Source organism: Lactuca virosa, chromosome 5 (assembly GCF_052849685.1).
Source record: "Lactuca virosa cultivar CGN04683 chromosome 5, Lactuca_virosa_CGN04683_v6, whole genome shotgun sequence".
Taxonomy (NCBI): Eukaryota; Viridiplantae; Streptophyta; class Magnoliopsida; order Asterales; family Asteraceae; genus Lactuca; species Lactuca virosa.
Window position 1 is genome coordinate 311,919,101 of NC_136430.1, and position 22,855 is coordinate 311,941,955.

At 33.0% G+C, this 22,855-nt stretch overlaps 2 protein-coding genes across 2 annotated transcripts; both read right to left on the reverse strand.

The window, feature by feature from the left end:
- Window positions 1–4,164: 4,164 nt before the first annotated feature.
- Window positions 4,165–5,688, reverse strand: LOC145116482 (glutelin type-A 2-like). Its single transcript, XM_079052820.1, has 2 exons — window positions 4,723–5,688; window positions 4,165–4,474 (listed from the first exon to the last, which is right to left on the reverse strand). Exons 1-2 carry the CDS (start codon window positions 5,646–5,648, stop codon window positions 4,321–4,323), a joined length of 1,080 nt encoding a protein of 359 aa, XP_078908946.1. The 5' UTR covers window positions 5,649–5,688; the 3' UTR covers window positions 4,165–4,320.
- A 4,877-nt stretch (window positions 5,689–10,565) lies between these two features.
- On the reverse strand, window positions 10,566–14,160 carry EMB3103 (Pentatricopeptide repeat (PPR) superfamily protein). The gene is made up of 10 exons (XM_079053158.1): window positions 13,743–14,160; window positions 13,458–13,542; window positions 12,665–12,928; window positions 12,251–12,553; window positions 12,069–12,173; window positions 11,846–11,945; window positions 11,434–11,753; window positions 11,122–11,298; window positions 10,903–11,031; window positions 10,566–10,808 (listed from the first exon to the last, which is right to left on the reverse strand). Exons 1-10 carry the CDS (start codon window positions 14,027–14,029, stop codon window positions 10,578–10,580), a joined length of 2,001 nt encoding a protein of 666 aa, XP_078909284.1. The 5' UTR covers window positions 14,030–14,160; the 3' UTR covers window positions 10,566–10,577.
- Between the last annotated feature and the right edge of the window lie 8,695 nt (window positions 14,161–22,855).

The window sequence follows — 22,855 nt, forward strand, 5'->3', positions numbered from 1 at the left end:
AAATAAGAAAATTGAAAGGAAAAAAGGTGTTCTTATTTTTTTTATGAGAGAAAGGAAATGAGGGGGGAGGGGGGTATGTTTGTATGAGCTCATTTTTTATCGGATTAAAAGAGAAAAAAAAATTTGATTATACCATTACATTTCACAATGATTTTCCTTCGATTCCTCTAAGAATACATCACTCCTATATCCTTTTTCCTATTACATTCTCTCATTTCTTTCCTTCTCTATAATTTTTAATCTTAAGAGCAAGGTGTTAGCCTTCTCGGTTTCTTTGTAATTAAAAAAAATAAAATGCCCTTCAACCCCTGTGGTGACTGTTTTTTAAAATGTAAAATGTCTTTAATATTTTTTCATGTTTGCGGAATAAAATATGGACCAAAAGTCTTTTTCTATGTATATTAGTCTCTTTATAAATTGTATGTCTTTTAAAGTCTTTATGAAAAAAGATCAGTGGTGTTGGTGGTGGCGACGATGGTGGAGGTGGCGGAAGTGGTGGTGGTGGTGGTGGTAGAGCTAGGGGTGGGGCGGCAGAGGTGGTGGTGGTTGTGGAAGTGACACCGATAATGAAGCGGTGATTGCGACATTGGTGGTGGAAAAAGAAACGTCTTCCAAAATCAAAAAACTATTTTTTTTTGAAGATCAAAATGACTTTTTTATGTCTTTAGTTTTTTGAAAAACAAACAGTATTTTTCTCAAATGTCTTCCAAACGTAGAAATAAGCGGTCAAAAAGATTTTTTGCAAATACCACCTAAGTCACCAACTATACCAAATATTATCACTCTCTCATCCTATTTATCTCTCAAGACGACAAACCTTCCCTGTTGCTGATGCTGATGAAGATCAAGATTGGAGCAAAGAGACAGTTGTAAGGGGAGGTCGCTGTTATTTTTGTGAAAACCTCCATCAACACATCCATCGTTGCTCCATAATGGATGATACTTTGTCATATAATGATTTGTGGTGTTGGTGCAATGAAGGGATTTCATTGTAAATCCCCCCGGTTTAACTTTTCATATGTTCTCAATGATGATTAGAAATAAACTTGCATTGACATCTTTATATACGAATTGCAAAAGGGGTTGAAGATTCTTACTTGTTTCTCTTTTATATGTTGTCAATTCTTATGTAAATCCCGCTAAATTTGGATGAAGAAAAGGGAGAGTGAACGGCTAGGTTTATCGGCGGAAGCATTTATTCTTCAAAAAGAGCTCACCAGTTTGGAAATATTCACCTACTTGATAAGGGGGTGTTTATATTGCCTATTTAACTTAATAATTTTTAAAAAAAATATATTTATTAGTTTATGTGATGGTTTAAAAAATATTTGGATTAGTTTATATTATGGCAAAAAACAATATAAATTGATAAGCTTTTTTAATGTTTGAATTAGGGATGAGATTTAGAACCGGAAAACCGGACCAGAACCGGAACCGTTAAAACCGGAATAAATAGAACCGGTTCCGGTTCCGGGTTTAAAAATTGGCTTTATCCGAGTTTCGGGTAATCCAGGTTTGGGTCCATCGGGTCCGGGTATACCGGGTCTAAAAACCGGAACTGGTGTTAGGAACCGGAACCACTTTTAGGATCGGAACCGGTTTTTGTGACACGTTTAAAAGATGCATATCTCATTCGTTTGATCTCCGATCGACATGCGGTTTTTTCCAACGTGTAGTTTAGAGTTTGTACATAATTTTAGACTATAAATTTGCCATTTTTAGTTTTATATTCATTAACTTACAGTCCCCCAAAGTCGAGATATCAAAGTTGAAAATTTTTAATTTTTCAGTTTTTTTTGTATTCTGTGAAAGTTTTAAAACATGCATATCTAATTCATTTGATGTCGGATTGACATGTGGTTTTTTCCAACTTGTAGTTTAGAGTTTGTACATGTGTTTAGACTATAATTTTGTCATTTTTGGTTTAATATTCAATGATTTACAGTACCACGAAGTAGGGATATCAAAATTGAAAATTTTCAACTTTTCAACTATTTGTTTTTGTACTTTGTATTCTGTGAAAATGTTAACACATGTATATCTTATTCGTTTAAAGTCGGATTGATATGCGGTTTTTTCCTTAGTGTAGTTTAGAGTTTGTACATGATTTTAGACTATAATTTTGTCAATTTTTGTTTCATATTCAATGAGTTACAGTCCCCCAAAGTCGGGATATCAATATGAAAATTTTCAAAGTTCAACCCACTAAGTAGTAAGTAATTACCAAAAAATTTCGATTTTTCCGGGTTTTTCGGTTCTAAACCCACTTTATCCGGTTCCAGCCTACCCACTTTGATGTTTCCGGGTTTTCTGGTTCTAGACCCACTTTACCCGTTACCGTACCCGGAACCGAACCGGAACCGGTTCCCATATACCGGTCTGGTTTCCGGTTCTACAAAATCTCGTTAACCGGTTTCGGGTTTTCCGGGTCCGGGTTTGGACCCACTTTCATCCCTAGTTTGAATTAGCTTACATATGTAAAATGTTAAATGACCAATGATATGCCTTACATACTTGTAACTATTTAATATTTTTATATATAAGATTTTATGTAAAGATATTAAATTATAAACTAAAATGTCAGATTTTGATGGAGATATTATTGTCGTTTCATATTTACTAGGTGTAACACCCATGTATTACATGGGGTTCATTTTAAAGAAAAAAATATGAAAATTTAAACATTTGAGAAGTTTGAATTTATAAGAAAAAAATAGAAAAATATTAAATTTTTAAAGTTAAATTGTTTGTTTTTCTTTTAAATTAAACAAATAATTTAGATAAATAAACAAATGAAACTAATAAAACTTTAATTTAAAAATTTTGAAATTAGAAGGAAGTCAATTAATGAAATTGATATGCATTTATTATTATATTTATTGTAATTATTACATTTACATATTATGTGGAAATTAATAAAATGAAAAAACCCACAAAATGTCATGTGGAAAAAAAATTAATTAAAAATAACCACAAAATGATATGTGGCCAAATTAATGAGAATGTGACATGTGGCAAAAAAAAGTTTTTTATTTATTAGGGAGGATAAGTATAAATTGTTTTAAAAATTAAAAAAAAAATGTAACTTATAGAAAATGACTTTTTGAGGTTGGTAAAAAGTTATTTACTAATGTGTTTAGCTTTCCAAATATTTTTGACTTTTTGAAAAGTTAATAAATCATTTTAAAACTTAATCCTAAACAACCCTTAAGTTTGCAATAATCACAATTCACAAGCATTATATTGTCGAATCATTATTTGAAGGACAGATTGCTAAAGAAGATAAGCAAGCACCTTGCATGTTTATCGTTCATATATTGTTTGAATATTAAGTATTAAAAGAATTTCATTAAAAAAAACAATGTAAACATGATATGAACACGATCCATCACAAAATCAGTTTAATTTCTGATTCACAAAAAAATTTGAATATCTTCATCCTGAGATCCGTCTCTCACAGACTTCTTTTAGACCAACAGCAAACCTGAAGCCACTGTAGGCTATAAAATCTTCAGAGTTCAGCGAAATAAGATTTGAAGTCTTACTCTTGCGTCCTTGCCTCTGTGTGAAATCAGATTCGAGAGATGAATCTGATTTCTTGATTTGTATACTATCAATTTCTGAAGAAGGGGGAATGGAGCTTGATCGATGGAGTATAAATGCTTAGATGATGGAGAATATGAGTATTTGCTAAAATAAGTTTGAATCATAATCAATTTTTTGAATGAAAAAAAAAGCCCTAAAATCAAAAGTTCGTTTTTGCGAACCGAGAAGCCTGTTTGATTTATTGGATGGTAAAAGAATTTGCTTTGAAAACTGAAAGTCACTTTAAAAACCTATCAGACAAAGAAAAAAAATAAACCTATGAGACAAATAAAAAAATGGCCGATATTGCTTCAAACAATTGAAGCGCCAAGCGTCAACCATCTCATCTGGATCCATATTTTATTCTTTGCTGCAGAGTATCTTTTATATTATAAAAAATTATATATATATATATATATATATATATATATATATATATATATATAACTAATCGTAACTTGAGGGCCCCTGAGATTTCGTGAGGCCCGGGACGGTCGCACACCTTGCCCACGGCCCTAACAAACATGTTAAATTACAATATAAAATACGATCCAATTAACGGTCAAAACTTAAAAACACTAAATAAAAACAACTTATTTTAAAAATAAAATAAAATACAAACACTTATCAACGCTGAGTCCAAACTCATAGCCATGTAAATTAAGACCTCGTATGAGGGTCTTATTATTTTATTCCATAAATTTTATACTTCCATCAATACCATATATATTGATATTAGGTTCTTGGAGGAATAATCATCAAACTTGTTGTATTCTTCAATCTGAAGAGTTCTTCCAGTTGAGGACTGATATTCAAAGCAGACTGTAAAACCACTGGTGATATTGCCTTCCAAACCGACATATTTCCAGCTAATTGCTCCATAACAGGCCTGTCAAATATAATCAAGTACACATAAAAAACAAAATTAAAAATATAAAACAAGTGAAAAATATAACTATTAGCATAAAATTAAGGAACATTCAACGTTTAGAATATTAAAAAATGTAATTTTCGTTCTTGCAATATATAACAATTAGTCAATTATGCCACCATCTTTTGTGGCCTTTATTTTTTTATCAAGAGATGATTTATGTATGTATGTATGTATGTTTGTTGTATTATGAATTAATGACTCACTTTGAAGAAGTTATGAGTGAAAAGAGTTCCATTCCACTTTGGTCTGCAATCACAGTTACAGCATAGAATTGAGGAACAACGATCAAGTAGCCTTCTCCCACTTCGCCATCAAAACTGGGCTTCCCTTCATTACCCACAACCCGGATCCGACCACTTCCCTTAGCAACATAATTGACGGAAACGGATCCATCTGCCACATAGCTTGGTGCCAGTATAGCCTTACCTTCCAACCTCACAAATCGTGCACTCAAACCCATTCCAACAAGCACCGGAAAATCCTTTTCCGTTAAGGAATTGATGATTCCACCACCTTCCACAACAACATCAGCTGCCGGAGTATCAATGGTGGCATATACTTTCTCTTTCATATGTTCTTCGCTGGGATTTGGAAACTCAATTCCATTCCTAAGTTTAACGATCAAACCTCCTTGTTGGCTACCTACTATATCTTCAGCTTCCTTGGTGTCGAGGTTGAAGATTTTCGAGACAAGATCGGATTGGAATCCATGTAGTATCCCTTGAACTCCGACCAAGAAGAAGTAGCCCATCTCACCGGAGACTTGGCCTTTGGTGGTTTCACCCAGGAATACGGTGGTGAAATCGATGCCACCATCATTGAACCACCATGACACCGTTCCCCTCGGCAATGGAAGTACATCCCCTTTCTTGATCACCACGACCGTTTCTTCTGAACTATTGGGTGCCACCATTCCAACTGTGCACTTACCTTCAAGAACGTAAGCGAGTTTGGAGGAATCAGAAAAGTGAGGAAGAGCAAACCCAAGAGGATGAAGGAGAAGCCAGCCAGCGGCAAGCTTGGATTCCATCAACAATGGCGATTTGGATGTTGACCATGCATAGTAGGCTCCCCCTTCCCCTTCGTACACTGTCTGGTCTGCCTTCTCCGCCACCAATTTCATCTCCATTTTTTCTTGAAAAATGGAAATGTGAAGCTTATAAATCAAAAGAGATGGAAACTATGTATGAATCGAAAATCTGGAGGGCGTTAAAATATATAGGCCACTTTCCTGTACTATTATGAGTTAAATGCATGTTTCTCCCCTCACGTTTTTATTTTTAAAATTTATCATTTTATGTAATGAAATGGATTTCTCAGGGATGAAAAAAAAAAAAAAAAAACCCTTAATTGGGAACCCAAAACCCCAGCCGTTTTGACCGGAAAATCCCCAAGTTGACCTAGGTTGGGGATGGGGATGGGGATACCCCTACTCCCGGACATTGCACCCGGCCACTCTATATATTAATACAAAACATATATATATATATATATATATATATATATATATATATATATATATATATATATATATATATATATATATATATATATATATATATAGTCTTCTTTGGACTTTTCCAATTCTATTTCTTTTTCATCAATCGGGACGAGAGGGAGCTGCAATGCCTAACATTTGATTCAACTCACTCATTAGTAATTATTTTGTTGAATTGTACTTTTTCTTTCTTTTTTTCTCTAGTTTAACTTCGTGTATAATTTTTTTTTCTCAATGGTTTATCTATTTTACCTTAAATATCACTTTGATAATTTTTTTTCTACTTGATTTTTCATTATTTATTTAAATTTTGTAGAAATTTTGTTTATAATTTTTATGCAATCTATGAATATTTTTATATTTTTTCAAATCTTTAAGCGTATATTGGTACAATTGAAATTTGGAGTTTTTCTTTACATAAAAGTTTTAATATTAAAAGAGAAAAATAAATTTCCAATTCCCCGCTAGGGATCCTTGATCCCTATTGGGGGTGGGATGAGGATTCATTTATATTCCCTGGTGGGGATGAGGATGAGGATGTGGATTGAAATGCGGATTCGGGGATGTGGATTGGATTAAGGATTCGGGGATGGGGATGGGGATCGAGGTCCCCTGTATTCCCCGCCTCTATTTTCATCTCTAGGATTTCTTATCGATTCATACAACAATGTATATTGGCACCAATTTTTTTAGACAAAAACTCAAAACTGGTATCTATGGTATACAAAAAGTCTCACTTTAGGTCATATCGGTGGTCCTCGTGGTTTTATTTTCTTGCATGGTTGGTCCTTATCCATGCAAAAAGACCATCTTGTCATTTCTAACATCTTTTGTTTGTTTTTTCTTTTATATATTCTTCGTTTTTGATGATATTAAATTTAAAATAAAAACACACCCCACCCCATACCATCGGTATGACATTTTGTAGCTTTATCCTTAAAGCGAGACTTTTTGTAAACCATAAGGACTAATTTTGAAATTATGTCCTTTTTTCTATCAATTTATGCAACTACATAACTCGGGAAGCTTTTAGTAACAATTTGAAACTTTGTATAATTTGTCTCAAAAACTATCTTATATAATCATTGGAGATTACTTTTGTAGGAGTAGAACATCCACATTAGTGATTAGAAAAAGAACAGAAGGAACTGAACCGGAACAGTTTTAGGACCAAATATGTTTATTTGTTCCCTTCTCAATTCTAGATTTTCCTGTTTTTTGGTTTTCGATTTTGCAATTCTAGTTCGGAGCAACTAAGAGTGAGCAAAATACTCGTTGGAGTTGAACCAAAACCGAAATTGATTGGGAAACAGATATTTAATTCAGTTTGGTTCTTGGTTCCTCCATAACCATAAATTCGGTTCTTCGTTTTTTATACTAATTCGTTTCGGTTCGGTCCGATTTTGGAATCAATCTCACTCCTACACAATAATAAAGCTTTATATGTTAAGTTTTTATTTTACATCTAATCATAACTTATCAATTTAAAAAGCTCAAAACAATCTTAAGAATATGAGAGCTTTTCCATCAACTCATTCATCGAACCCACCAATTTTATTGTTATTTTTTATATTCTAGAAATTTTAGAAAATCTATTACGTTTTTCAAAACTTTATATGAAAAGCCACTGCTTTATTTATTTTTCTTTCAGAAGAATACATCATAGTTCTAAATAATTTTAGAATAACCCGTTCAATTTTTAGAAAGTTTAAAAAAACATCATTTTCTTTAAAATACAAACTAATTTCTAACCATGGACAAAGTTTGTTAACCACTATAGTTGAGATTGGTATTGTTTTAAAATTTTCACGTCTTTTTTAACCACCAACATCCTTTTTTTTCCTTTTATCACAAGGCATATGACATACCTTATGAGGTGGAATCACCATGGTTTCAAATTATGTAGAAAATATAATATTTGAGTTATCATAAAATATCATTTTTATGATATTTTCTATATAATTTCAAACTATTATGATAACAGATTATGAGATATGTAGATTGTCTTATAACCGAAGAAAATTTGAGGTTTGTAATTAATAAGGGTGTACAAAAAAAACTGAAGCCATACTAAAAAAAACAAAACAAAATAAAACAAAAACGGATCAATACCAAAAAACCAAAAAATCAAATTGTTTGGTTTGGTATTTTAAAAGTTAAAAACACAACTTTTGTTTGGATTTTGATTTTAGTTAAAATCCTAACCATTCTCACCCATTATTAACACACTTTTTCATGATCAAATATTACATTGTATTGTATTCCAGAAGAAAAAATTCCATATTTTTTGTATTTCTTAAGAAGATTTTTAAATATGAATTGTTTTTCTGAAAATTTTCAAAAATATGAATGACATCTATAAATAATAATAATAATAATACTAATAATAATAATAATAATAATAATAATAATAATAATAATAAAAGTAGTGGTAAAATCTATGAAAACCACCATGATTATTGAAAAAAAAACTAGCTTGTAGATTTATAAGTTATTTGAAAAAATGGATTAATTAAACTCTAATAAAGAAAATATATTTATAAGAGCTTATTTGACCAATAAGCTCCTTACAATGCTCCTGTTGCGGGGTGTTTGTAGGACCTATTGAGTTTTGTATAATTGCACTGATCTGAAAAATATACTCTAATGTTGAACCAGTCTAGAACGAAACAATACTAAATAAGACTAAATCATTCAAGACTTACTGTTTCTACACCGCTACTAAAAAAGAATAAACCATTTTGAATCATAATCTTGTATTATAATTTTCCTTATGATGTTTTTTGTTTACTTTTTTCCTTAAAAGTTTTTTTTTACTATTTTCCTTTTAACTCAAAACATCTTCATTATATATATATATATATATATATATATATATATATATATATATATATATATATATATATATACACATAAATATTTGTCAGATCAAACAGTTATAAATGTATAATCGAAACTTGGACCGAAAAAAACCAACTCAAAGATTTTCGTTGAACTGATCTAGAACGAGACATGTCCGAAAAAAAACGGACTGTTCCAAGACCTAGACCGCTTTTGCGCACCTCTAGCTTAGAATACCGTATCATCTATTTTACTAACTCATCTTAATAAGATATTTTGTTTGATTTTAGTGATTTTAATTTGTTTGTTGGTGGTGGTTGGCTGTGCATTCAAAAATTCAAGGTTGATTTATTGCTTTATTTTAATTCATCGTATTGAAATTGTTGCTTATACGTCTATTTTATGAGCTACATATTTTATGACGTGAGCATGTTTTCCTTGTGAAGAATGCTATATTGTTTGAATGATTTATAAGGGTGGATGGATTCTATCATTCTCATCACTTCCAACCTACATATCATCTAGGCGCCGGACATTTATCTCTCTTGTCATTCCTATCATTTTCTCTCTCAACCCACAAAATTTATCCGTAGACAAAAGTGCAAGATTGGTCTTTGTGGTATTCAAAAAACTTTGGATAGGGTCCAAAAAGTTTTCAGCTTGCATGAAATGTCCAAAATCATAAATTTCTGTGATTTTGGTCCCAAAAAAAACTTAAAAAGACGATTATACCATTTTATTTTTTTTTTGTATTTTCTTATAATTATTGTTATACCATTTTAATGTAGTGGTACCACACCCCAATGAATAATGTTTATGAAGATATGCCCGGTACCTCCTCTCAGAAACCCTCACCCCGCTATGACTCCATCTAGACGTCCATCCTAAGTCATACCAGTGTACGTGTTTGGTTGTTTAACACTCATACATGGGAAATTTGTAAAGCCTAATATTGTTGAGTAATTAAGGCACTTTCTTTTTGACATAATAGAGAACTTAACACCCTATATTTTTTTACGCAAATGAAATGTATGTAGTTTTTATTCTTGCATTTAATAACACCCTACATGGTTGTTTTTTTACGCAACACCCTACATTGTTATATATAGAATGAAATGAATGTAGTTTTTTCTTGCATTTAAATTGTTCCATCATTTTTTATCATCTCCTAATCTAATCATAAACTATATCAATTGTTTTTTGTTAGACTTGAACTCTCAACTACTTGGAGTAGAAACACATTTTGTAACTCTTTATACTGCTAGGCTATAAGCTTTTTGATACCGGAACGCAGGCTCTGATACTCATATATCATTGCAAACAAATTACATAAAACACCCTCCAGGTTTTAGAAATCACAGATTTAAAGCCTTGCAATGATTTTCACCTGCGGTTCACTCATGTACTCCACTTGTAACAACTCGTAAGAATGAGAAATTTGGAATCGAATCTATCGTAAATTTACATATTTCAATTACAACTTAGGTAGCAATGAATCAATGATCATGGCATCAAAAGTCTACCATGTTTGTTATATGTTTTCACCTTTTGCAATCCTTTGGTAGAAATAGTAATCTTAAACCTTGGGCCTACCATCCATCTTATCAATCTTATCAAACAGCCAACATAGAAAAGAACATAGAAAAGATAAATCACAATGTTACACTGCAAAAAAAGGTGATAACCATGTGGGGATACAATGGAATATATGAAATCTTTTCATTTTTTATTTATATCACGTGTTTTTAATGCTTTTGACATGATGTGTTGTTTTGACAAAATCTCAGCCGTCTGTTGGCGTCCCAATAAATCTGAGTTTTTTAATATTAAATTTCGTGTGGATGGGTCAACAACATAGCCTTGACCAGGCATCCATTCTAGCAATTGAAGTAGAAGATCCTTCTTTTCTGGTTGAGCTATGTAGCGCGATATTGCCATGGAAAACAAACCCTGAGATACAAGTAAACCCATTAAGCCATTTTTGTCTAGATTAAGTCAGAAAGAAAATAATTTAAGAAACAATGTTATATATAGAATAATTTACCTGACCAATGTTATAGCCCGAGTTGTGGATAGCCTTCATGACATCATTTATCAAATTTATATTACCGAATCTCATAAACGAACTAGCAAACCTCTTCAAAGCGGGTCGAGAGATCAACCTTGAATTGTCCTAAATAATATATAATGGATTATATATATACATTAACAAGTGAAATCAAGAAAATATATATTTTTTTTTATAAATGAAAAATAATGTTACCTTGAACACAACATATGCATCTTTATAAAGTCGGCCAGCTATGAGGATGTAAAGAATCTTCTCATGAAGATCCTTGCACATTGGTTTCTTGCTGTATCTCAACATATTGTAGATAGTATATGCTTCTGAATGGGCCCCGGTTTTACCAAGATGAAACATTAAATTGGAACAAAGTTCCTATAAATACAATGGCATTATATGTACACAATGTGTTAAGTCAAACCTATGCAAAATTTCATGGGATTCGAACAAGCTACAATTTTTTTTGTTTTTTAAAAGAGAGAGAGATCAAATAGAGAAAAGGGAACATACTTCATCTGGTTGTTGGCCTCTCTTATGCATATCTTCCATGGTCTTAAAAGCAAGCATATATAACTTCTCTTTAGCAAAATACTTTATCAGAATATGAAAAGTATTTCGGTCAGGATTAATTGCCAATTCATCCATTTTCTTCATCAAGTTCATCACATTCTCCATTTCTCCACTTCTACAATAGGCACACAGCATTGTATTCAATATAACCACATCATATTTTTCATATTTGGCTTCAAATTCTAATGCTAATTCCTTTGCATCCTCAAGGAGCCCATGTTTACAGAAGGCTGAAATCATAATGCTGTAGGAATACCCATCTGGGGATCATTTCAGAATCAAATAATTAGATTCAAAAACTTCACAAGTCAAGTTAATGGAAACGTTTTTGGAAGTATTCAAGAAAAAACACCTGATTTCACATTTTTTCTCTTCATTTCACTAAAAACCAACTTAGCTTCATCAATTTGTCCAGCTTTTGATAGAGCATCCATTAGCAAACAGTATGGCATCTATAAATGAAATTACAATGCTTTGTAAATAATCATTTAGCCATTTAGGCAAGAATTAAGATTGACTTTATATGCTTTTTCTTTTTCTTTTAAACTTTTTACAAAATTGCCCTTGTGTATTACCTCTTCTTCAGCATAGCCAAGGGCTTCTAGTTCATTTAGCAACTCTCTTGACTTCTCAAACAAGCCTCCTCTAACATACACCTTCAATAAAGTTGTCAAAACAACCTGCAATCTCTAAGTTGTAAGCAAAATTATACAATTATAATACAATGTTTGAAGGCAATGAAGCATATGAAACAAACCTTGTTTGGAACTAACCCTGCTGATTTCATCTCTCTAAGTATCTCCTCAGCTTTCTCATAGTTTCCATCCATTGAATAAGCATTAAGCAAAGAACTGTAATGAAACACATTAGGAACATGGCCTTCGGTCTTCATTTGGTTAAAATAACTCTCTGCTTCTTTGCATTTGTTACATGAAGCACAAACAGATATAAGTGTCCCATAAATAACACTATCCATTTGTAAACCCTTGTACTTGAGCTCCTGAACCAAATCTGTTGCTTTTTTATAACCATCTTGAACTTTAGCACAGCCTGCAAGTAGCTATTAACAAAAAAAGACAATTTCATGATCTGTGACTGTGACTATGACTGTGAGTCTGTGTCTGACTCTGACTGTGACTGTGACTGATGTCAATGAGAGCTATAGGCATACCGTACTGTAAGTAATGACATCTGGTACTAAACCATCTTCTTTCATTTGATGAAAAAGTTGAAAGCTGTTCTCAAGTTTGCCACTTTTAATTAAACAGCCAAGAACAGAATTACAAACAGATGGATTAACTCGGGTTAATTTATCTTCTATGCCCTTGTATATTTCCAGTGCTTTATTAGGATGGAGGCTCTTCCCCATGAGCTTCATGTAACTACTATAAGAAGCAAAGTTAAGCTCCCCATTTTGCTGCATCCACTCAAAAAGCTGCAGTGTTTCCAAACAATTTCATACATAGTATCATTTATTGGAAATGGATTTGAAACATGTAAGAAAATGTATGAACTGTAGCTTAGTTCTTAAATCTTGGGAGTAGATATTGACTGTAAGAACACTCATCAAGAGATGAAGCTAACACAAAAGTTTTTTTTTTAGTTTTACATAAAGACTCATCGGTGGTGTTTCTTTATGCTCAATAGACTTCATGAAGACAATACTTAATCTGGTAAGCCATACATGGGTGTTTCTTTTTTATTAAATGCAGAAAGAAAGACCTAATAGAGAAAAAATAAAGAAGACACCCTTTGACTTTTGGGTATCCTTATAAAGCAATCAATGTGAAGTAGACTCAAGTGAAACTAAACTTTTATAACTGATAACATGAGCTAATGTCACCCTAATCACTCACATATTATAAGGTTATAACTACACAAACACAATAACTAGGTTCAGAAAATTGAAAATGTCCATAGTATTGCATCTATTCATGAGGGTTAAAGGGTTAAGTTGGAAGAACCTGAGAAAGATCCTTCAATCTATTTTGCTTGCCAAAGTGGCGCATAACGAGATTGAGGTCTTGCACTTTCAGCACACCTGCTGACCTACATACCGTGAAATTTTCATATAACATTATAATTATAATTAGTTAAATTCCAAATTGGCATACATTTCATCAACTCGGATGAAATTTTTTATAACTGCGGACTTTATAGCAATTACTATTTACTAATTCTAAATATAAGGGTATTAAGTTTGTAATCGAATCCATGCTAATTTTTCACCTCAAAATTGAGATAATTACCTCGATAGAGCCAAATGTAAATCAGGGGATTGTTGAATATCAATAATAGCGGACTGTCTAGCTTGGTGGGAGGTTGAGACGTATGTTTTGTGTTTCGGGGAAGAATTGAATGACGGCCCATTGGGAGTTTGACTTCGAAGTGTTGTACTGTTGTTGGCAGTAGTAGCAGAAGTTGCAGATGGAGACTGAGAATTCTTGATTGGTCTGGTTGAAAAGGGAAGTGGAGGTGGCGATACTGTAAAGAAAATCGTTTGAACCCGATGAGTAGGAACAGGGAAAATCTCCATATTTATGTCAAATTAATGGTTGATTTGTTGATAGAAATGGGATTGGTGCTCATAGGAAGAACACAGGAGAGCATCGTCAAAATTTTGGGGGATTGATTTTGGATGGGTTTAATCCAAAAAGATGGAAAAATAGCCCCTAGAGTATGGATTTATATCAGTTTGACCGTTGATGTCTTTAAAAAATAAAAACACAATTCAAGACCCCTTCGTTGACATCACTACTACTTTTATGGTTTAATCGTTTACATCCCGTTGCCGAGTTGAACCTAACGAGAGAAAGGAAATGAAATGAGTGGAAATTGCCGAGTTGAACCTAACGAGAGAAAGGAAAGGAAATGAATGGAAATGAGAAGAAATAAAAGAAATTGGTGTTCCCCTCTTTCATTAAAGGAGGGAAGTGGAAGGAAGTGGAGAGAAATGGGAGGATCATTTTCCCTCCTAACTTTCCTTTCGATTTGGGAGGATTTGGAAAGAAATAACAAAATGATTCATTTTCCTTCCACTTCTCTCCAACTCGGGAACACAAAAAAAAAATTGTTTTCCTTTCCTTTCTCTTCTTTTCTCTCATGACTTTCTTTTCTCTTCTCTTCTTTTCTTTTGTTAAACTCGGGAACGAGGCGTTAGAGGTAACTCGTTTTATAATATTTTGTTAGAACTATTCACTAAAATATCATATTTGAAAACCCACTAAACCAAAATAATTACATTTTAATATTTTATAAGAAAATAATCTTTTTTTCGGAACCGACAAATCTATTATAAGAAAACAAAAAAAGACCCCGACTAGCAAGGAGCTAGAGGGAATAGTAGAGTTCCAGTTTACATCATTCTCATATCATATTGCATTACATTTGGAATTCGATTAGTTAATAGGACATGAGCACCAAGTAGCCCATTCATAAACTATTGTCGAGCTCCTGTATTTCATTCAAGTGTATACCGTCGTTTGGATGTTATCAACAACCTTTGTGGGGGTAGTGATAAGTTTTTTGAATATCCTTTCATTCCTAGCCTTCCAAATCTCCCAAAGTGTATCGTAGCATATGTTGATCATAACTTTCCTCTTCTTCCTGCGTATGCCTTGTTTTGTTGCATAGTCGATCAGCTCTCCCACCGTGTTAAGTTGAATGTGAGGCATGTTGCACCATCTCCAGATCCATTCTCATACAGTTTTCACAAAGGTACAACTGAGTAGGATGTGATTTGGGCTTTCATCCATCGCCTTAAAGTATCCACATTAGGTTGATTCTAAGGTTATACCTCTCTTAGATAGTTCTGTGGCTGCCGGTATCCTTCCCAGATTTGCTCTCCAGATAAATAAGAAAATAATCATCAATACAACAAAATACCTCGTGAATTTGCGAGACACCTCTTTCTAATAAAGTAAGCTCGTTAAATTTTTGTGATATACATTAATTCCGTGAACCTAGTAATTTATGTCTAGTATGTTGTCACACTTCTCGATAATATTAAGGTGTTGTTTGTTTTTTCTCAAACGCACATACATATATCTTCACAAAGTGTTTGTTTTTTTCGAAGTGCACAGATCTAAAAATGTTTGCACGAGGTCTTCACCTCACAGACATGGATTACCCACTTCTAAGATCTACGGGCTTTTGACCTAAAAAAAATACGCCGCTATTTTGTTTTCTTTTCTCTTCAGCGCATCGCCTCCCCTGATACCTCCCACCCCTCGACTGCTCCTTGCCTCACTCGACCACCGGTCTTCTTCATCTGTCGTATTCCCCTGTCCGATCAGACCGACGTCCTCTCCAATCAACCGACTAAACGAGACTGTCGGACTTCACTAAACGAAAAAGGTTTGTTCCTCTGTTTCATTTTCTTTTTTCAATTCTAACATGAAATTGTTGTTTAATTTTGTTGGAAAAGTCTCCAATTTAGTGAAATAAGTTGTTTAGTTTTGCTGAAAATGTTTGTTATTGCTTAAATTTGTTGTTAGATGTTGGGAATCCGAAAATATTGTTGAAAATAACCTTTCTTGTTTAAATTTCTTGTTGAATGTTGCTGAAAATCAATAATCTTTGACGTATTTTGCTGGAAATTCCATAACATTGGTGAAATCAAGCTTTTTTTTTTATTAAAATATGAAAGTATTTGTTCGAAATATGAAATAATTATGTTAATGTTGTGATTCTTGTTGAAAATACTCTTTACTGCTTAAATAATTATGTTAATTTGTTGTTGATTTTTTTTTTGCTTAAATGTGTATGATATACATGTTAAATTCATTTTTGTTGAAATGTGTATGATATGCAATACTCTAAATCATATTTGTGAATGCTATAATACCTTATGAAATCTTATTTGTCTAGGATATATTGGTTATTAGAAATGGGAGAAAAACACCAATGGACCAATGAGCATTTAAAATGCTTATTGGAAACTTGTATTGAATAAGTAGAGAATGTGGGTAGAAAATGATTGAGTTTGCACAAAGATTTATGTATTAGGCTTGCAAGAGTTCTTAAGGAAAAATTTAGCGTGGATTTGACTCAAAAACAAATGAAAAACGCATATGACAATCTGAAAGCCAAATACACGGGATGACTATATTTGAAAAAAAAATCTGACAATTTTATCGTAAGTATGACGTTTTATTAAGAGAATCATATAGGGTTAATATCAAATGTGAATCATAAGTATTGTGTGAATGTACGACTAAATTATGACCATTTGATTAAAAAAATAATTATGATCTTAGGGTGCATGATGTTAACATGAGGTAGCATTTACAATATAGTTACAATTGATCAATTGTAAGCTTATTAAATAGTAAGTATGACGTTTTATTAAGAGAGAAAAGGAAAGTAACTACATTTTCGAAAACCAAGTTAAATCGATTAAATCCATATTATTACTTTTAAAAACCAAATCATTTATCAGGAAATCAAAATATTTGCAAAAGGGCTTAACCCTCAACTCCTAGAGCTCCTAGTGTCTCACATGATGGACCTTCTATTATTATTGATGATTTAGCATTTGAAATGAAAAAATCTCTACAACATTTGACTAAAGGATATACAATTTCTCAATGTTTAGAGAAGTTAGAGGTGCTTGAGTTTGGCCCTATAGATCATCTACGCTTGGAGGGACCATGAATATGAGAGAGATGTGGATGAATTTTCCCAATGTTCCAGAGATATTACGAGGATGGATAGAGATGATGGGTACACATTTAGGAGTTTTAAAGGATGGAAAGATTGTCCGATGATTTTTCTTGTGTTGAAACCATTGGTGAAGTTTTTTTTGCTTGTGTTATAACTATTTTTTAGGTTTTTAAGTGTTGTTTTTTTGCTACTTGGAATATGGTTAATGTAATGTTTTTTTGCTACTTGGAATATGATTAATGTAATGTTTTTTTTGCTACTTGAAATATGGTTAATGTAATGTTTTTTTTAAAGTTCTACTTTTGTTGATTAATAGGTTCATAATGGATCATGATCAAAAGATACTTCTTGTAATTCTTATGTAGTTGTATGTCCGTTATTTTTGGAAGAAGGGTGTAAAACGAGTGCGGGACAATGATTCGGAAATGACGGGACACAAATACACGTTATAGTTAATGCAACGTAATCATTTACAATGTATTGAAATATTATGCATGTCCCGTGAATCTTTTGTCCGACTATGTGTTCATTATAGAGTAAATTACTCAATAAATGATAGTAAACATGTATCGGTTGAGGAAAAGATGGTTATGTTTTTTATGATGATCGGTCATAATCAAAGTTACGTGATTGTCAAGCGGAGATTTCAACACTCAAATCAAACAATTCATAAATTTTTTTATGAAGTGTTGGGCAAAATGATGTTTTTCACAAAAGACATTATAGTTCCAACTTTTTTTTAATCTGAATCCAAACATTCCAGGACATAATAATAGGCTACGACGGGTTTTCAAATGAGCGGTTGGTGCACTTGATGACACTTTAATGCATGATGTTGTCTCTGCTAAGAAACAAGATTTATATAGAAGTATGGTAAAGAGCAATTATTACCAAAACATATTGGCAATTTGTGACTTCACCATGATTTTTATGTTTGTTGTGGCCGGTTGGGTAGGGGTAGCGCATGATTCTATAATATTATCAAAAACATTAGCCTATCCACATGCATCATTTCCGTTTCCACCACCAGGTAAGTTTTTGGTTTTTAAATATTTTTATTTTAATTTGAAAATTGATTAGTGTTTTTCATTTTTACAGAGAAATATTATCTTTGTGATGTCGCGTATGCACACACTAGAGGATTTATGGCCCCGTATCGTGATGTGAGGTATAGGCTTTGAGATTTTTGTCAAAGATGTGCATTAACTGTAACGACCAAATTTGTCACCCTAGACTGGCTTAGTCTAACTATAGCGAACAGCTCAGGTGTGGGGCGTCACCCCTGTATAGATCTATACACAAACTCACGCTCTCCCTCTAAGAGACTCTGGTTATAACTACAGGCTACGATCGTACACTCAATAGGTGTCAAGCGACACGTCTCACTAGATCCTTAATCAAATTTACGCGGAAAAAGAAAGAAGAACATATAAGGTATATTCCAGGCCCAATAAACATGTAAGTGGACAACTAAGGCCCACTAAGCATGTAAAGTATTTCTAGGCTCAAAAGGAATGAGATTATATATATCCCGGGCCCAATATACATGTAAAAGGACAAATAAGGCCCACTAAACACGTAAAAGGACACTAAGGCCCACTAAACGTGTAAAAGGACACTAAGGCCCACTAAACATGCAAAAGGACACTAAGGCCCACTAAGCATGTAAAAGGACACTAAAGCCCACTAAACATGTATATTATTTCCAGGCCCAATAAGGACGTAAATATATATATATATATATATATATATATATATATATATATATATATATATATATATATATATTAAGTACATATAAGTTAACATGTCTAGATGTTTTAAAAGTATATATAAGTTATACAAACTTGCATCTAAAACATGTATAAGAGCTTTTAGCATGATAAAAATAATTTCTTGTTTTTGACCTTTCTGTCCCTGTTTTTAGAAAAATTATAGACAAATCACCGTAAGTCGAAATTTGGATCCGTAAACTCTGAGAGTTTGGAAAATGAGTATACTTTGTTCATAATTTTTATTATAATTTTTAATGGCCTCAAACCAGTGTGAGAATGTTCATCTTCACAGACTGGTCCGAAATCATTCCGGAAATGATAGGCAGTTTTGTAAAAATCGCCAAAAATTGTAGAAAAATCGTATGAACGCGTGAGAGTAGTAATTTTAAAGGTATAAACCTGAAAGTTTTGCATGTAAAACATTTTTGAAAAATATTATAATTAAGGTGGTCAAAATAGTCCGTAATTAGACCAAATCGTTTATGTTAAAAGCTGATTTTTGAGTTTAGGTTATACATGTTTGAACACAACACTTATTTTTGCTATTTTGAGTGTATAATCCCAGATCTACAAGTTTATATGTAATATATATGACAACACATACTTTTCTCATGGTTTTTATGAAGATCTAAGTGATAAACTTTATGTTGAAGTAAAGATCTAAAAGTTAAACACATAACACAATGGTACATGCAAATATCCAACGGTTAAACGAGAGTTGACTTGTATCCTCCCCTGAAAACATGAAAAATACGAAAGATATGGGGGTATGAAGCTCACCTTGGGGGTTTTTGAGATGTAGATGAAGAAGAAGAAGAATCTTTGAACCTAGCTTGAGTTTTTGGTGAGATTTCGAAATTGTGAGGGTTCTAAAGAGTTTATCACACAACAAAGTGTGTAAATTGAATGTTATAAGTATAAACATGAAGCAAAAATACTTGAGTTAAACATAGAACTTACCAAATTATGAAACTTGAAGAGAAACTTCTTGAAAACACACACACTATCTACGAAAATTGAAGGAAATGATGAGGGAGTTTCTTTGAGTTTGAGAGAGAATAACTAAGAGTTTGAGTTTGGAAATGAAAAGTGAAGAGGTTATGGTGGGGGTTTGGCCGAATTTAAGGAGGAGAGGGAAGGGTAGTAGGGTTTGACTTAAGCCATGGTTGATGTGAAGTTCTGTGACAACCGTCAAATTTCGGTAAATTCAAAGTCAACAAGTCAAACCGGTCAACTCCAATAACCCTTGTATGCTAGGGTTTACGTTATGTAATCGCTATACAATTCGCTATTTTAATGAGAAATCATCATTTGGAAAGTTCATGTGTTTGATTTTCCTTAGCCTTAACAGTGCTAAACAACGAACCAAAGCGATAAAACACTATTGCACAATCATCGGGATTGTGTACGACACTAAAACACGGTTTAATGGGGTTTACGAACCTTGCGTTGTGAAGCCGGACACTCAAATTAATCACAAACGAAACCTCTCTAAATCGTTTTCACTCTATCTCTTTCTAATTGAAATCTCTCCCAAATCTCTCCCAAATCTCTCTCAAAAGTTACTTTAACTTTTTGTAATCATTTGGGTCATCTCGACCCTTAACCGGGTCCAAAATCGCTTGAAACAGGATAAAAACGAGTAAAATAGCTTTAAGGATCCGAAACCAAAGCTTCTGGTCCGAAGCTGTGTCCGAGGTCCGAGGTCCGAAGTCCGAGGTCCGAGGTCCGAAGGACCAGTGTCCGAAGTCCCGTCCGTCCGAAGCCGTGTCCGAAGTCGTGTCCGAAGTCCGAAGCCGTGTCCGAAGTCCGAAGGTCCGAAGCGAAGCCTCGCAGACAGGCCCTTTTTACCGGTTTTTCGACTACGACTTCGTTTTAACTCCGTTTTTCATTATTTTAACGTGGGATTTTCACCCAAAACTTTATTTTATAAACTAAGGCCCCAAAATATATAAATCTCCAGGGTTTTTATAAAATATATTAAAAGAATTGGTGATTGATCTAATTATTGAGGGAATATTTGCTTTTCCTTAATTTATGGCAAAAGCAACCCACTACCACCTCACTCTATGATCAGCCACTCTTTCCCACTACCCCTTGTCTCCTTAGTGGACCTTTACAGCCAATCTCCAGCTCTTCCCACGTTCTAAGAGCTGGTTGATTGATCCTCTCTCCTCATTCTCCATAAAAACTCTTTCATTCTACACTTAGCAACCAAGAACACTCTCCAAAATTCTCTCATCTTTTCTCTTAACTTCAAGAACTTCAAGGCTTTCTCCAGGGATTTCTTTCTTCAATTAGTAAGTATCTTCATCATTCACATAATTATTAAACTCCATTCTACTCAAATTATTGATATCTTACACAAGTTCCATCTTATTCGGTGTTAGATTTTCGAATCATCAAGACATCTTCTTAGTGTTCTTGAGTTGAACACTTCCTTTCTCTCACTTTCATCTACTGAAACCACATAAGGTGAGTTCATACCCATACATTTACATGTTTTTCTTAAGTTTTAAGGAGGGAATACAAGTAAAATCATCAAGAACACAATTAAACTTTTTCTAACAGATTGCATCAGAAAAGATGGACGTTAATCACGGACTGTTTTGGTCAACTTAAATATTTTAGTTTTCAAAGCTGTTTCAGGTGCAAGTAGTTCAAACTCTTAGCTTTAAAATGACTACTTGCACATCTCCAAATGATTTTTCTACAATTAATGGTGATTTTTACAAAACTGCCTGTCATTTCAGAGGCAAACCCGGACCAGTCTGTGATTATGAACATTTTCACCTCTGTTATAGATCACTAAAAATCATGATAAAATTTACGAACAAACTAGACTCATATTCCAAACTCTCAAAATTTGCGGATTTGGATTTAGAGCTGTGATGATTTTTCTATAAATTTTCTAAGAACGGTAACAGAAACTGTTTTTAACGAAAAGTTGCTGTTAATTTCATTTCACCTTGTAACATGTTGAGCAAGGTGTATATCTTTATGTGACTATATGTTACTGCAATATATGACATTTTATCTTAATATTTAGACACACATCAGTTTACAACTGGATTTGGTCATATAAAATATAAAGAATAACAAGTGATTATAATCAAAGTACAATCGATACATTCAAACATAAAATAAACTATTTTGAATATAGTTTGCATACATTACCACGTACTACCCTTGGTTGATAAACTATAATAGGTATAGTTTATGATACATTACATAACACATACATTTAAAAAGGGTACATTTATACAAAGGATATTTTCATTAAGCAAGGTACGACCATACGGTACCAAGTTTTCATAACACGTAATTCCGTTAATGACTTTGTGAGACATTTACTTCAAATTACCATTAAGTCCTGTATTGTAACCAGAGTCTCCTTAAGGGAGAGCGTGATACTTGTGTATAGATCTATATTGGGTTTGACAAACCCACACCTAAACTGCATGCAACAGTTAGACCGATATGTCTGGGGTGACAAATGTCATAACATTTCCGACGCCTGAAGAACGTCGTTTTAGGCAACCTTGGTCATAGTATGGTTATAATAAACTCACATAAAGTATTAACAAACATTGGAATTTACGGGGACTTCATTAAAATTTAACGAGTTTATGTCGATTTAAACTTGCATTGTTTTACTATAAATATGATAAATTACTTGTACATTTCGGTCTTTGGGTTTTAAGACTACATTTACACATTAAGGAAAATATTGGATTTTTCTAACACAAATACTACTTTTACAAACGAAAAGCTTATGAACTCACCAACCTTTGTGTTGACACTTTTTCAAACAACTTGTATTTTCAGGAAATCATTAAACAGGTAATCAAGTGCTTTTGAGGATGGGACGCTAAGGCGTCTACTATTTCATATTTTATCAACATATTGTAATTGATTCGTAA